Raw genomic sequence first — 14,080 nt, forward strand, 5'->3', positions numbered from 1 at the left:
AAACAAATATGCAAATAAAATTATTTTAAAATAGATTAATATCTTAATTAACACTTGAAATAAATACATTAAGTGTTCATACACTTAGGTTTCTCACATTGTAATTTCAAAACCTAAGAATAGCGACAAAAGGGTTGCTGTAAATGCAATGCTAAGCAGAGCAGAATATTATTCTTGGCTGTGAAATAACAAGCTTCTGCACCCAACACATGGCCAGAGGGGGGAATAGCCCACCACTTGATTTTCCCAGAATGTTTTCCAGACCTGGTTCAACTTCAGTAGTGAATGAGAAAGATTGTGCGCTGACACAAAATAGCTTTTCTGCAGAGCTAAATTTAGTAAAGCATTAACACAAAAGTGGCAGATCTGGTAGCAAATTATTGAAGACAGGATGCTTTCACTGCGCTCAGTATGAGCTGAATTTTTTCATGTAATTCCTGCCTCAGCATCAGAAGGTCACGGTTTGAGCTCCATTGCGGGACCTGAGCACAGCAATGCAGCATTGGGAGAGTGTGATATTATTAGAGGTGCCATCAATTGGCTGAGATCTTAACTGAGGCCTGACTGCACCTTTAGATGGGCGTGAAAGAGAAGAGAAAGAGCCAAAGTTATTCCTCAATCAACACCAAATTAATTTACCTGGTGGGACCTTGCTGTGCATATATTGCCTACAACCTTTGGCAAGAAAATACCAATAACCTCACTTCCAAAGCACAGTAATTAATTGGCTGTGAAGCACTTTAAGACATTTCAAGGATTTGAAAAGTGCCTTATAAATGCAAGCTCTTTTGGTCCATGTTACACAATTGTTTTGGAGGAAAAAAATCAATATTGAACAGGAACACAACTTAATGAGGTTGAAATGCAATAGCACACAATTCAAAAATGTCCTGGATATATTAATTGTTTAGTTTAACTTGTGCGCACTCCACCAACCACCCCCCACCCCACTACCACCACCCCCCCCCCCCCCCCCCCCCCCGCCCCACTACAATCTGAAACCCTCAATGGAAGCTAGACTGTGTCAATTAGATATCCCACCGAAACATGTCTGAAGCTGTACCTCCACATAATAGCTAACCAAACTGGAGGAATCCACCAGTGAAATTTTAATATTTAACCTTTTTGGACATTATCCTTTCTAAATACCCAGCCAATGCCAAACAAAGTTTGAGCACGTATACATCGTAAAAAATGAAAATTACCGAAGAAAATCATGATTTTTAGCCTCAGATATCTGCACTAAATCAGCAGGCAATAAAAGGAATGAGGTGTCCATGCCCTGCGTTTCATTGTGAAGAAAGGGCAAGAGGACAAGGAGGGGAAGAGGGAATAAGCAGTGGGACAACCGAGCAACAAGAATACAAACCAAGTAAAAGTGAACCAGGGGAGCTTACAAAACGAATCAGTGGAAGAATTCATCGTTTTTAAAACTGGTTTACAAAATGCCAACTGGACATTACAGTTAATTGGCATTTACTTGAGCAATACTTAATTCAATACGCAGAAGGTACTTAGCGTGATGCAACAATGGCAAAGAAGATCATGCCTTGACAGCTACACTTTTTTTTACCTTGAAACATACTGCTGGATACAGTCAAAACTTGCTTGAGGCTTGTCTTTGCTGTCAGTCGATAAGTAGAATGAAAAACATCGTGCACCATCATGACAGTCTGAATTAGGAGCAGGAATTTTGATGTACTGCTATAAAAAAAGTGAGACATGCTTCAATGGCTTAAAAAAAATTGTAGAAATGTAATACATAACATACTTTACTGTTACAACTGATTAACAGAATAAATTGTAAATCACTGAACACCACTGTAATATGGTTCAACATTTGAAACATAGAATTATATTTCACAAAAGGAGGCCATTTGGCCCATTGTGCCTGTGCTGTCTCTTAGGAAGAGTTATCCAATCAGATTCACTCCCCTGCCCTTTGCCCATAGTTCAGTACATTTTCCCCTTCAAATACTGATTCAAATCACTTCTGTAAGTTATTACTGAAACTGCTTATGCCATTTTTTCAGACACTGTATTGCAGATCACAAATGCCTGTGTAAAAATATATATTTCCCTTCTTGAAACACTTCAAAAGTGCCACATTCCAGCTTATGCAATGATTCAAGCAGGTGTAAGTGACGGACAAGGAAGAAAAAACCTTTTCAAATATTTTATTTTTGTACTGACAAGTTAGCAATGCTGGACACACTGGATCCACCAATCAACCCTCAGACTACTGCTAACTTCAACATTTAAGCTTGTAGCACTATACAAAGCAAGCTTCCACTGGGGATCAGGGCAACAGAGACCCAAATTTTTAATACACTAAACTTTTAGGAGGCATCCCGGCATCTGGGTCAGAAACCCCAGGATTCAAGTCTCACTTCAGGACTTGACAGCTATGGAAGGCCCGTTCATAATGTGGCCAAGCAAGTTAACTGTCAGTCTGTAAATCCTTCCGACGCCTGCTGGCAGGCAATATGAGAGTTTCCTGGTCAGCCATGCCACAGAAAGTAACAGCAAACCACTGCAGAATTTGTCAAGCATAAACATGGACCAATCCAATAGAAACATGGACCAATCTAATAGAAACATGGACCAATCCGATAGATGTCCATGGACACCAACCAGTTGGCTAGGCGAATACACCAACTCTCCACCAACCCCTTCGTCAGGCTTGGTACCTTGGAGAAGAGGGAATATAAAGACTGCTATTGTACATAAGTATTATGATCTCGGTGGAGACCAGCAATTTTAAAAAATAAATTCAATCTCCCAGTTATTAATTGAAAGAATTACACCACAAGATTTCAGTTTTAAATTTTAGACTTCTCTGTTCAAGTGTAATACAAAACAGGTACTAACTTAAAACTACATTTCATAAATGCTTAATACTTTAAAAGTGAAAATCTCACCAGACCACATCCTATTCCACTTTTATTCCGACCCAAGAGTTCCCCTCTATATTAAAAAGTATCTTGAGGATCACCTCGCTTCTCCTGGGACCGAATAAAGTGTGCCACAGCACTCAGGAATTCACTCTGATTCTCCTCAAGGTTCCTGCTATTCTTTGAAGTATGAGATTCCTTGGGGTCCTTTCAGTAGCAGTTGGCTAGGCGAATACCCCAACTCTTCAACAACACCTCAAGATTGCAGACTCCCCAGGTTGAGCATGGGCCTCACTACAATCTTATTTCCAAATCAGGAAACACCCTTGATTTCAAACAACTCTCTTCTCCTGGTCCAGAGCTCATTTACAGTTCATTGCAGATTATCGGTCTACCCGTCTAACTGCTGCTCCCCAAACAGATTTAAACTGTCTGTTACTGTGAGAAATCACAGATAAAAACTCCAAAACCAATTTTAAAAACTGTGCAATCTATCCCCATAGCCATGTGATATGCCTGGGATATCCCAGATAGGGATTAAAACTAATTGACTATCTTCAAAACATCCCTTTGACTCCAAGACCCACATGAATGATTTATATCTCTATTAGGGGCAAGTGAATATTTCATACTCACATACTCCATTACGAAGCTAAGAGAGGACTACCTATTGTTTTTTGTTTTCACACCTTTAACTCTAACTCATTGAAGTAAACATGGACCATCCTTTGAACAGTAATCATCTCAGGTAACCATCTTCTCAAATCCAGGTTTTTCCCCCATTTAATTTGCATTTCAAAATTCAATTCCCTAAACTATGGGTTCCCAAATTGTGGTCCACAGAGCTGGTGGCTGCTGCCATGACCAGTAAACACATGTTTAATTTAACATGTTTAATTTTAAAAGAACTAGAGAATTAGAATTAGGGAAATCAAATGGGCCAATCAGAGCAAGACCTCTTGTAGCCCTGACTAATCAGGGGCTTTACTCTGATTAACTCAATTGATTTACTCCAGCTTGCTGTGGCTGGCCAGATAAGCTCTCAGTCAACAATAAGGACAAGGTGAGGCAGAAAACGAATCGGGCAGAATTTGGACGGTGACGGCAGCATGGAGGAGAGTCTGCGCATGGCCTACAAGTGCCGACAGGACCTCAGTAAAGGAGTGGATGCAGTTTGGGCCTTTGGAAAGGAGTGGGTGCAGTTATGCCCTCGGGAGAGGAGCAGTGCGGTTTAAGCCTTGGTAAGGGAATGGGGGGAGGGGGTTCAGGCCTCGGAGGGCGAGTGCGTGAGGGTAAGTGCGTGAGGGTGAGTGCATGTGCGAAAGAGAGGGGTGTGTGTATGTGAGAGAGAGACGGTTAAGTGAGAGATGTGTGTGTGAATGTGTGAAAGGGAGAGACCCGTGTGTGTGTGCGTGTATGTGTGTGAGGGTGAGATGCGTGTGTCCAATATTAGAATCAGCTTTCCCGCATCATTCGTCCCATTAAAAATGATAAAGAATTATATATTATTAATCAGACAACTTTTTAATTATTACAAAATCAACATATGCATACATGTAGCTAGAAGACTTGTTTACATTTGATTTCTGTGTTTGCACTTATTTCAGGGCAAAGAAAGGGGTGTGGCATTATGAGAATTCTTGGGGTTCCCTGATACTCTTAGAAGGTCACTCAGAGTTCCATGGCATGGAAAATTTCGGAAACCCTGCCCAACTAAAAGAAACACTTCTAAAATATACAAACCATAAAATTAGACATTCGTAACAATACATTGTCCATATCATACTTGCAGAATATGGAATATGGTCTGAAATACGACAGTACATGCATTTAATGCAACTGGCACTACTACAGTCAGCGTAACTTTGATGATATAAATGCAAAAATTATTTAAAACCGAAAATTACTAGATAGCATGAAATCAATCCAAGGAAGCATGTTGTGTACAAATCAGAAAACTGAGCAAGTACCACAAATAATATGTGAAATTGTAGTAAAGCTATATCATGCTCATTCTGAACCATAGCAACAGGACCACATGTTTTAGCAGCACTTTACACAACAACTTTTTTTTCTTTTGGCTTTCGTCATCATTGATAACTATTAAGCAGGGACAGAAAATTTAGAAAAATAGCTGAACTGGAATAGTATAATTATAATAGTGGACAGAAATGTCTTCAAACGTCCATTGATCTCTCATGGGCAATTTTCCAGTTAAAAGCCAGTTAAAAGGTTAGCATCTTTGCCGCAAAGAAATGAAATGAAAATCGCTTATTGTTACAAGTACGCTTCAAATGAAATTACTGTGAAAAGCCCCTAGTCGCCACATTCCGGTGCTTGTTTTGGGAAGCTGGTATGGAAATTGAACCGTGCTGCTGGCCTGCCTTGGTCTGCTTTCAAAGCCAGCGATTTAGCCCTGTGCTAAACCAGCCCCAATGTGCTAAACCAGCCCCAAAGGCTTCACACATTGTGATTACACGAGCCAGCTCCAACAGCTTTGATTCACAATATGCTACTTATTCTAAACTGAAAAGTTTGTATTTTAAATCTTTAAGTACACTTACTTCTCATTATTTGAACACATATGATGGTTTTGGACTTCATTTATTGCATTTCACACACAGTCTAACACAACGGGCAGGATTCTCCGACCCTCCCGCCGGGTCGGAGAAACGCCGGGGGCCGGCGTCAATCCCGTTCCCACCGTGTCCCGAAATCTCCGGCACCGGAGATTCGGCGGGGGCAGGAGTCGCGCCTCGCCAGTCGGCGGAACCCCCCCCGGGCGATTCTCCGGCCCACGATGGGCCGAAGTCCCGCCGCTGTCATGATGGTCCCGCTGGCGTGGATCAAACTACCTACCTTACTGGCGGGACCAGGCGGCATGAGCGGGCTCCGGGGCGATCTGGCCCCAGGTTGTGCCCCCACGGTGGCGTGGCCCGCGATCGGGGCCCACCGATCGGCGGGCGGGCCTGTGCCGTGGGGGCACTCTTTTCCTTCCGCCTTCGCCATGGTCTTCACCATGAAGGAGGCAGAAGTGACCCCCTCCCCTGCGCATGCATGGGGATGACGTCAGCAGCCGCTGACGCTCCAGATCATGCGCGGACTTCTGCCAGCCAGCGAAGTCCCTTCGGCCCTGGCTGGCGTGGCGCCAAAAGCCGTTCCCACCAGCTGGCAGAGCGCCAACCACTCCGGCGCGCGCCTAGCCCCTCAATGTTAGGGCTTGGCCCCTAAAGGTGCGGAGACATCCGCACATTTGGGGTGGCCCGACGCCGGAGTGGTTCACGCCACTCCATCAAGCCGGGACCCCCCGCCCCGCTGGGTAGGGGAGAATCCCAGCCAATAGCTGTTACAGAGCTCAATGAACCTTCCACAATAATACATCTTCATTTCCCTTGTGAAGATTAAAATGCAAGGATTTGCTACATTTAGAAAAAATATTTGGAACTGTGCTTGTATAAATAAATTTTAAAAATCAAGCAGGGAATTATGATTTCCCTCTACATGGTCTCAGCCTCAGTTTAGGTAGTGCTAAACTGAATTTCATCCAGCCTTGAAAGAATTCATCCACACTCTTGGAGTCTTCCAATCATTAGGTCCAAAAAGTGTGGTCCGTATCTTTTAAATCATTGAATGGCAACATATGTTTTGAATATACAATTTATGTTGTACTTTTCTTACCAAAAGGCAAACTTCTATTTATACTCCACAATGCACCACCAATTTAAGAATGTTAACTATTCAAGGACAAGGTGTTTAATGCCTTGTCAGCTTTGACGAAGGGTCATCTGGACTCGAAACGTGAGCTCTTTTCTCTCCCCACCGATACTGCCAGACCTTCTGAGATTTTCCAGCATTTTTTCTTTGCTTTCCAGCATCCACAGTAATTTGCTTTTAAACAAGGTATTATTTAGTTACACCTTGCCCACACTTTTGGGTGATTTACTTGATACGGATGGGGGCATTAATTTCTCAACCTATTAGCAACATTTGGCAAATATCTCAACAAACATTTTTATTCTGATGTTCAGGTGTTACGGTCAGTTTTTTCAGCTTAAAAATTTGCAAATTTGAGGCTGTAAATAGCAAACAAGTAGATCAACAGATTAAACTGGGCTTTCCTTAATGAACCTTTGAAGATGTTAAATTGTCGCCAGAAATCTAATTAACTGAGCTGAATTTCTACGATCGTTATGCATATTTTGCCACAGAATCTAAAAAAATTTTTCAAATCCGAGACACATGGCAATGCACACATTTTCAGTGAGCTACTACTTAATAAGGGGAGCAAATTGTTCCCTTTGTTGTTGTCATCCTCTCAAATGGAACAGACACATCCAAGTCAAGCCGAGGCCTGGATAGCAAAAACAAATCAATCCCTGTAAACAAGTCTGGTTTTCCCCCAAGGATTTCTAGAATAAATTGTAAAATGGGAAAGAAAAAGGTTTTTTAAAAAAAGGAAATGGTCCATGATCCTAAAAATAAAATCACAAATGACCCCTGCATTTTTCAGTTATCATACTGCTTCCAACCAATTTTCAGCAAGTTCGAAATTTCAAAGCAAGTTTCCTAAAAGTACATGCTATAAATATTGAAGAGAAAGTTTTTGTTCTGCTCCTGATATTTCATAACCCAATTAGAAAATAGCTTAAATATCTAATTCCACGTTCAGCATGAGAACATGTGTGTATACAACAAAGCAAGGCACAATTTCAGCAAAAATGTTCAGTTAAGATGTCCCAAATAAGTCATACTATAAACAAGACTAAACAAGACCCACCCTCGAACTAATTACATGCCAATTTAACCCCAAATATTTATCCTTCTATATTGCACACCACAAATGATCTAGCCAATGTACAGTGCTTACTTTCAGAATGTTGACTGCATATAAGAACTAGGAGCAGGAATAGGCCATCTGGCCCCTCGAGCCTGCTACGCCATTCAATGAGATCATGGCTGATCCTTTCTGGACTCAGCTCCACTTTTCGGCCTGAACACCATAACCCTTAATCCCTTTATTCTTCAAAAAACTATCAATCTTTATCTTAAAAACATTTAATGAAGGAGCCTCGACTGCTTCACTGGGCAAGGAATTCCATAGATTCACAGCCCTTTGGGTGAAGAAGTTCCTCCGAAACTCAGTCCTAAATCTACTTCCCCTTATTTTGAGGCTATGCCCTCTAGTTCTGCTTTCACCCGCCAGTGGAAACAACCTGCCTACATCTATCCTATTTTCTTCATAATTTTATATGTTTCTATAAGATCCCCCCTCATCCTTCTAAATTCCAACAAGTACAGTCCCAGTCTACTCAACCTCTCCTCGTAATCCAACCCCTTCAGCTCTGGGATTAACCTAGTGAATCTCCTCTGCACACCCTCCAGTGCCAGTATGTCCTTTCTCAAGTAAGGAGACCAAAACTGAACACAATACTCCAGGTGTGGCCTCACTAACACCTTATACAATTGCAGCATAACCTCTCTAGTCTTAAACTCCACCCCTTAAGCAATGAAGGACAAAATTCCATTTGCCTTCTTAATCACCTGTTGCACCTGTAAACAAACTTTTTGCGTCTCATGCACTAGCACACCCAGGTCTCTCTGCACAGCAGCATGTTTTAATATTTTTTCATTTAAATAATAATCCCGGCTGCTGTTATTCCTGCCAAAATGGATAACCTCACATTTGTGAACATTTTATTCCATCTGCCAGATCCGAGCCCATTCACTTAACCTATCCAAATCCCTCTGCAGACTTCCAGTATCCTCTGCACTTTTCGCTTTACCACTCACCTTAGTGTTGTCTGCAAACTTGGACACATTGGGTGGAATTCTCCACTCCCGCGATAAATCGGGAAGGCCGTCGTGAACTCGGCCGAGTTTCACGACGGCTTCGGAGGCCGCTCATCTCACCTTATTCACCCCCACCCGGGGGGGCTAGGAGCAGCGCTCCGTAACTCTCGGCCACCGGGCCTTGACGCTTGCGTCAAGGCGGCGCGCCGAGAATGACGCGACGGCGGCACCTATGTGACGTCAGCCACGCATACGCAGGTTCGCCGGCTCCAACCCGCGCATGCGCGGCTGACGTCACAACGGCTGATGGCTCCAACCTGCGCATGCGCGGTTGCCGTCTTCCCCTCCGTTGCCCCGCAAGACGTGGCAGCTTGATCTTGCGGGGCGGCGGTGGGAAAAGAGTGCGTTGCTTTGAGATGCCGGCCCGACGATCGGTGGGCACCGATCGCGGGCCAGACCTCTCCCGAGCACGGCCATGGTGCTCACTCCCCTCTACGCCCCCCACAAGCTTCAAACGGCATTTTGCCACCCATGTTCATGACGGCAGCGACCAGGTGCGGTTGCCGCCGTCATGAACCGGTCGGGAACGGCAGGCTGCTCGGCCCATCTGGGCCGGAGAATCGCCGGTCGCCGTCAAAAACGGCGAGCGCCGATTCTTCCGAGCAGGGGGTGGGAGAATCGTGGGGGGCGCCAGGGGGGCGTGTTGTGAGTCGCCCGGCCCTCCCGCGATTCTCCCACCCGGCATGGGGAGCGGAGAATTCCGCCCATTGCCCTTGGTCCCCAACTCCAAATCATCTATGTAAATTGTGCACAATTGTGGGCCAACACTGATCCCTGAGGGACACCACTAGCTACTGATTGCCAACCAGAGAAACACCCATTAATACCCACTCTTTGCTTTCTATTAATTAACCAATCCTCTATCCATGCTACTACATTACCCTTAATGCCATGCATTTTTATCTCATGCAGCAACCTTTTGTGTGGCACCTTGTCAAAGGCTTTCTGGAAATCCAGATATACCACATCCATTGGCTCCCCGTTATCTACCGCACTGGTAATGTCCTCCAAAAATTCCACTAAATTAGTTAGGCACGACCTGCCCTTTATGAACCCATGCTGCGTCTGCCCAATGGGACAATTTCTATCCAGATGCCTCGCTATATCTTCCTTGATGATACATTCCAGCATCTTCCCTACTACCGAAGTTAAGCTCACTGGCCTATAAATAGCCGCTCTCTGCCTACCTCCTTTTTTAAACAGTGGTGTCACGTTTGCTAAGTTCCAATCCACTGGGACCACCCCAGAGTGTAGTGAATTTTGGTAAATTATCACTAGTGCATTTTCAATTTCCCTAGCCATCTCTTTTAGCACTCTGGGATGCATTCCATCAGGGCCAGGAGACTTATCCACCTTTAGCCCCATTAGCTTCCCCATCACTACCTCCTTAGTGATAACAATCATCTCAAGGTCCTCACCTGTCATAGCTTCATTTCTATCAGTCACTGGCATGTTATTTGTGTCTTCCACTGTGAAGACCGACCCAAAAAACCTGTTCAGTTCCTCAGCCATTTCCTCATCTCCCATTATTAAAACTCCCTTCTCATTCTCTAAAGGACCAATATTTACCTTAGCCACTCTTTTTTGTTTTATATATTTGTAGAAACTTTTACTATCTGTTTTCGTATTCTGAGCAAGTTTACACTCATAATCTATCTTTCTCCTCTTTATAGCTTTTTTAGTAGCTTTCTGTTGCCCCCTAAAGATTTCCCAGTCCCCTCGTCTCCCACTAAAACTTGCCACTTTGTATGCTTTTTCCTTCAATTTGATACTCTCCCTTATTTCCTTAGATGTCCACGGTCTATTTTCCCTCTTTCTACCGTCCTTCCTTTTTGTTGGTATAAACCTTTGCTGAGCACTGTGAAAAATCGCTTGGAAGGTTCTCCACTGTTCCTCAACTGTTCCACCATAAAGTCTTTGATCCCAGTCTACCTTAGCTAGTTCTTCTCTCATCCCATTGTAATCTCCTTTGTTTAAGCATAAAACATGAGTATTTGATTTTATCTTCTCACTCTCCATCTGTATTTTAAATTCCACCATATTGTGATTGCTCCTTCCGAGAGGATCCCTAACTATGAGATCATGAATCAATCCTGTCTCATTACACAGGACCAGATCTAGGACTGCTTGTTCCCTCGTAGGTTCCATTACATACTGTTCTGAGAAACTATCGCGGATACATTCTATAAACTCCTCCTCAAGGCTGCCTTGACCGACCTGGTTAAACCAATCGACATGTAGATTAAAATCCCCCATGATAACTGCTGTACCATTTCAACATGCATCCGTTATTTCTTTGTTTATTGTCTGCCCCACCATAATGTTACTATTTGGTGGCCTATAGACTACTCCTGTCAGTGATTTTTTCGCCTTACTATTCCTGATTTCCACCCAAATGGATTCAACCTTTTCCTCCATAGCACCGATGTCATCCCTTACTATTGCCCGGATGTCATCCTTAAATAACAGAGATACACCACCTCCCTTAGCATCCACTCTGTCCTTCCGAATAGTTTGATACCCTCGGATATTTAACTCCCAGTTTCAGTAATGCCCACTAAATCGTAGTCATTCACGATGATTTGCGCCATCAACTCATTTATCTTATTCCGAATACTACGAGCATTCAGGTAAAGTACACTTATGTTGGCTTTTTTACCTCTGTTTTGAATCTTAACACCTCGATCAGTAATCTCTCCCAAGTTATATTTCCTCTTAACTTTTCTCCTAATTTTCCTTGTCGTTGAACCCATATCTTCATGTAACAACCTGCCGCGTCGCTTACCACTAATGTTTTTACTTCCAGTTTTATTCCTTTTAGTATTACTGGGCCTATTCACTGAGCTCCCCTCAGTCACAGTACCTTGTGCTGTCGCCCTTCTTGATTTTTGACTATGGCTTCTCTGCCTTACACTTTCCCCCTTACTTCCTTATGCTTCTGTCCCTGTTTTACTACCTTCCAGCTTCTTGCATCGGTTCCCATCCCGCTGCCACATTTGTTTAAACCCTCCCCAACAGCTGTAGCAAACCCCCCCCCCCCCCCCCGCGAGGACATCGGTTCCAGTCCTGCCCAGGGCAGACCGTCCAGTTTGCACTGGTCCCACCTCACCCAGAACCGGTTCCAATGCCCCAGGAATTTGAATCCCTCCCTCTTGCACCATCTCTCGAGCCATGCATTCATCCTATCTATCCTGACATTCCTACTCTGACTAGCTCGTGGCACTGGTAGCAATCCTGAGATTACTACCTTTGAGGTCCTACTTTTTAGTTTAACTCCTAACTCCCTGAATTCAGCTTGTAGGACCTCATCCCGTTTTTTTACCTATATCGTTGGTGCCTATGTGCACCACGACAGCTGGCTGTTCACCCTGCCCTCCCGCCCCCACCTCCAAAATGTCCTGCAGCGTTCAGAGACATCCTTGACCCTTGCACCAGGGAGGCAACATACCATCCTGGAGTCTCGATTGCGTCCGCAGAACCGCCTGTCTATTCCCCTTACGATTGAGTCCCCTATCACTAGCCCTGCCGTTCTTCTTCCTGCCCTGCTGCGCAGCAGAGCCAGTCACGGTGCCATGAACCTTGCTGCTGCTGCCTTCCCCTGGTGAGCCATCTCCTTCAACAGTATCCAAAGCGGTATATCTGTTTTGCAGGGAGATGACTGCAGGGGACACCTGCACTGCCTTACTATCTTGCTCTGTCTTTTGATCCCCCTCTATCTCTCTCAGTAACTTTCACCTGCGGTGTGACCAACTTGCTAAACGTGCTATCCACGATGTCCTCAGCATCGCGGATGCTCCAAAGTGAGTCCATCCGCAGCTCCAGAGCCGTCAAGCGGTCCAACAGGAGCTGCAACTGAAAACACTTCTTGCACGTGAAGGAGCCAGGGACAGTGGACGTGTCCCTGAGCTCCCACATCACACACGAGGAGCATGACACGGGTCTGGGATCTCCTGCCATGTCTTAAACCTTAGGTAAACTTATACAACTACAATTTCAAAAACGAAAGAAAAAATAAATAAATTAGACAATGAAAAGAAAAACTACTTACCAGTCACTTACCAGGGTTAAAAAGCACCTCCTCCCCACCCAGCTTAGAATTCCCACCTAGCTTCAAATTCCCAAACTCACTCTTGGTTGTGCCTCACTCTGGCTGTGTCTTCTCTGGCTCACTGGGAGAATTCACCCAGGGTCTCAGATGCTCTCTGGTTCTCTCCCTTTCCTGATTACCTCTGCACCAAATTACCAAGTTCCAACTTCCCACTCTGGATGTGCCTCACTCCGGCTGTGTCTCCTCGACTTGCGCAAAGTAATATCAAAGCAAAATACTGCGGATGCTGGAAATTTGAAGTAAAAACAGAAAGAGCTGGAAAAACTCCGAAGGTGGCAGCATCTGTGGAGAGAGAAAGTTAATGTTTCGAATCGAATATAACTCTTCTCTCCAGAGAGCCTGACAGATCTACTACTTCCAGTACTTTCCATTTTTTATAACGGACGGACGTATGATTTATGTAACCATATGCAGAATTTAAACCTGAAAGGTTTCTCAAGTGTGTTAAGAGGTGTGAAAATAAATACCAAAGTCAGAGAGACCAGGTAGAGAGCTCAAGACTCGGCCAAAAAGTGGACAGAAAGGTGAACAAAAGGTTGGCTCGGCCAAAAGAGGTGAAATGAAATGAAAAGAAAATCTTAATGTCACAAGTAGGCTTCAAACGAAGTTACGGTGAAAAGCCCCTAGTCGCCACATTCCGGCGCCTGTTCGGAGAGGCTGGTACAGGAATTGAACCGTGCTGCTGGCCTGCCTTGGTCTGCTTTAAAAGCCAGCTCTTTAGCCCTGTGCTAAATCAGCCCCATGGCTGGTAGGCTGAAAGAGCAGCCACAATGGTCAAGTAAAGCTGATGAGCAGAAAAAGAGTAGATCAGTGCCAGAGAAGTGAAAGCAAGCAGAGACACAAGCCTTGTGGATTTGCAACTATATTTGAAGTAATCAACTGTTTCATAGCTAAAATCCAGCATCTTTCGGAAAAAAATAATTTTACCTTTTCCAACTGGCAAGATTTTCTTTAACAGCCAAGAGCAAATGGTAGGAAAAGTTTACTTGTGTTGTTTAATCAAGTCGTCAGTTCAACAAGTTTCAAAAAATTAACAATTTTCCCATCCATCAGGCACGCACACTCGGTGGGCCTGGAAGCGGACACAAAATGCACTTCCAGTTGGTTTTGGGATGCGATTTCACACTAGCTGGCCAAAAAAGGGCAGCCAATGTGAAACATGTCCTAGGAAAGGCTCAGCGCTGTTGGTCGGGTAGGAAATAGGCAGGCACCAAGAAAAGGGAGATGA

General features: G+C 44.1%; 1 protein-coding gene across 2 annotated transcripts in view; it reads right to left on the reverse strand.

The window, feature by feature from the left end:
* The window catches only part of LOC119974469 (RNA polymerase II elongation factor ELL), a 125,406-nt gene that overhangs the window by 52,773 nt on the left and 58,553 nt on the right, over positions 1–14,080 (reverse strand). The window contains exon 3 of one of the 2 annotated variants that reach the window (XM_038813385.1): positions 1,574–1,701. In XM_038813385.1, coding sequence (XP_038669313.1) covers positions 1,574–1,701 — 128 coding nt within the window. Of the gene's footprint in view, positions 1–1,573; positions 1,705–14,080 lie in introns of both variants that reach the window. The other variant, XM_038813384.1, reaches the window with a different exon arrangement.

This window comes from Scyliorhinus canicula, chromosome 12 (genome assembly GCF_902713615.1).
Source record: "Scyliorhinus canicula chromosome 12, sScyCan1.1, whole genome shotgun sequence".
NCBI classification, from domain to species: domain Eukaryota; kingdom Metazoa; phylum Chordata; class Chondrichthyes; order Carcharhiniformes; family Scyliorhinidae; genus Scyliorhinus; species Scyliorhinus canicula.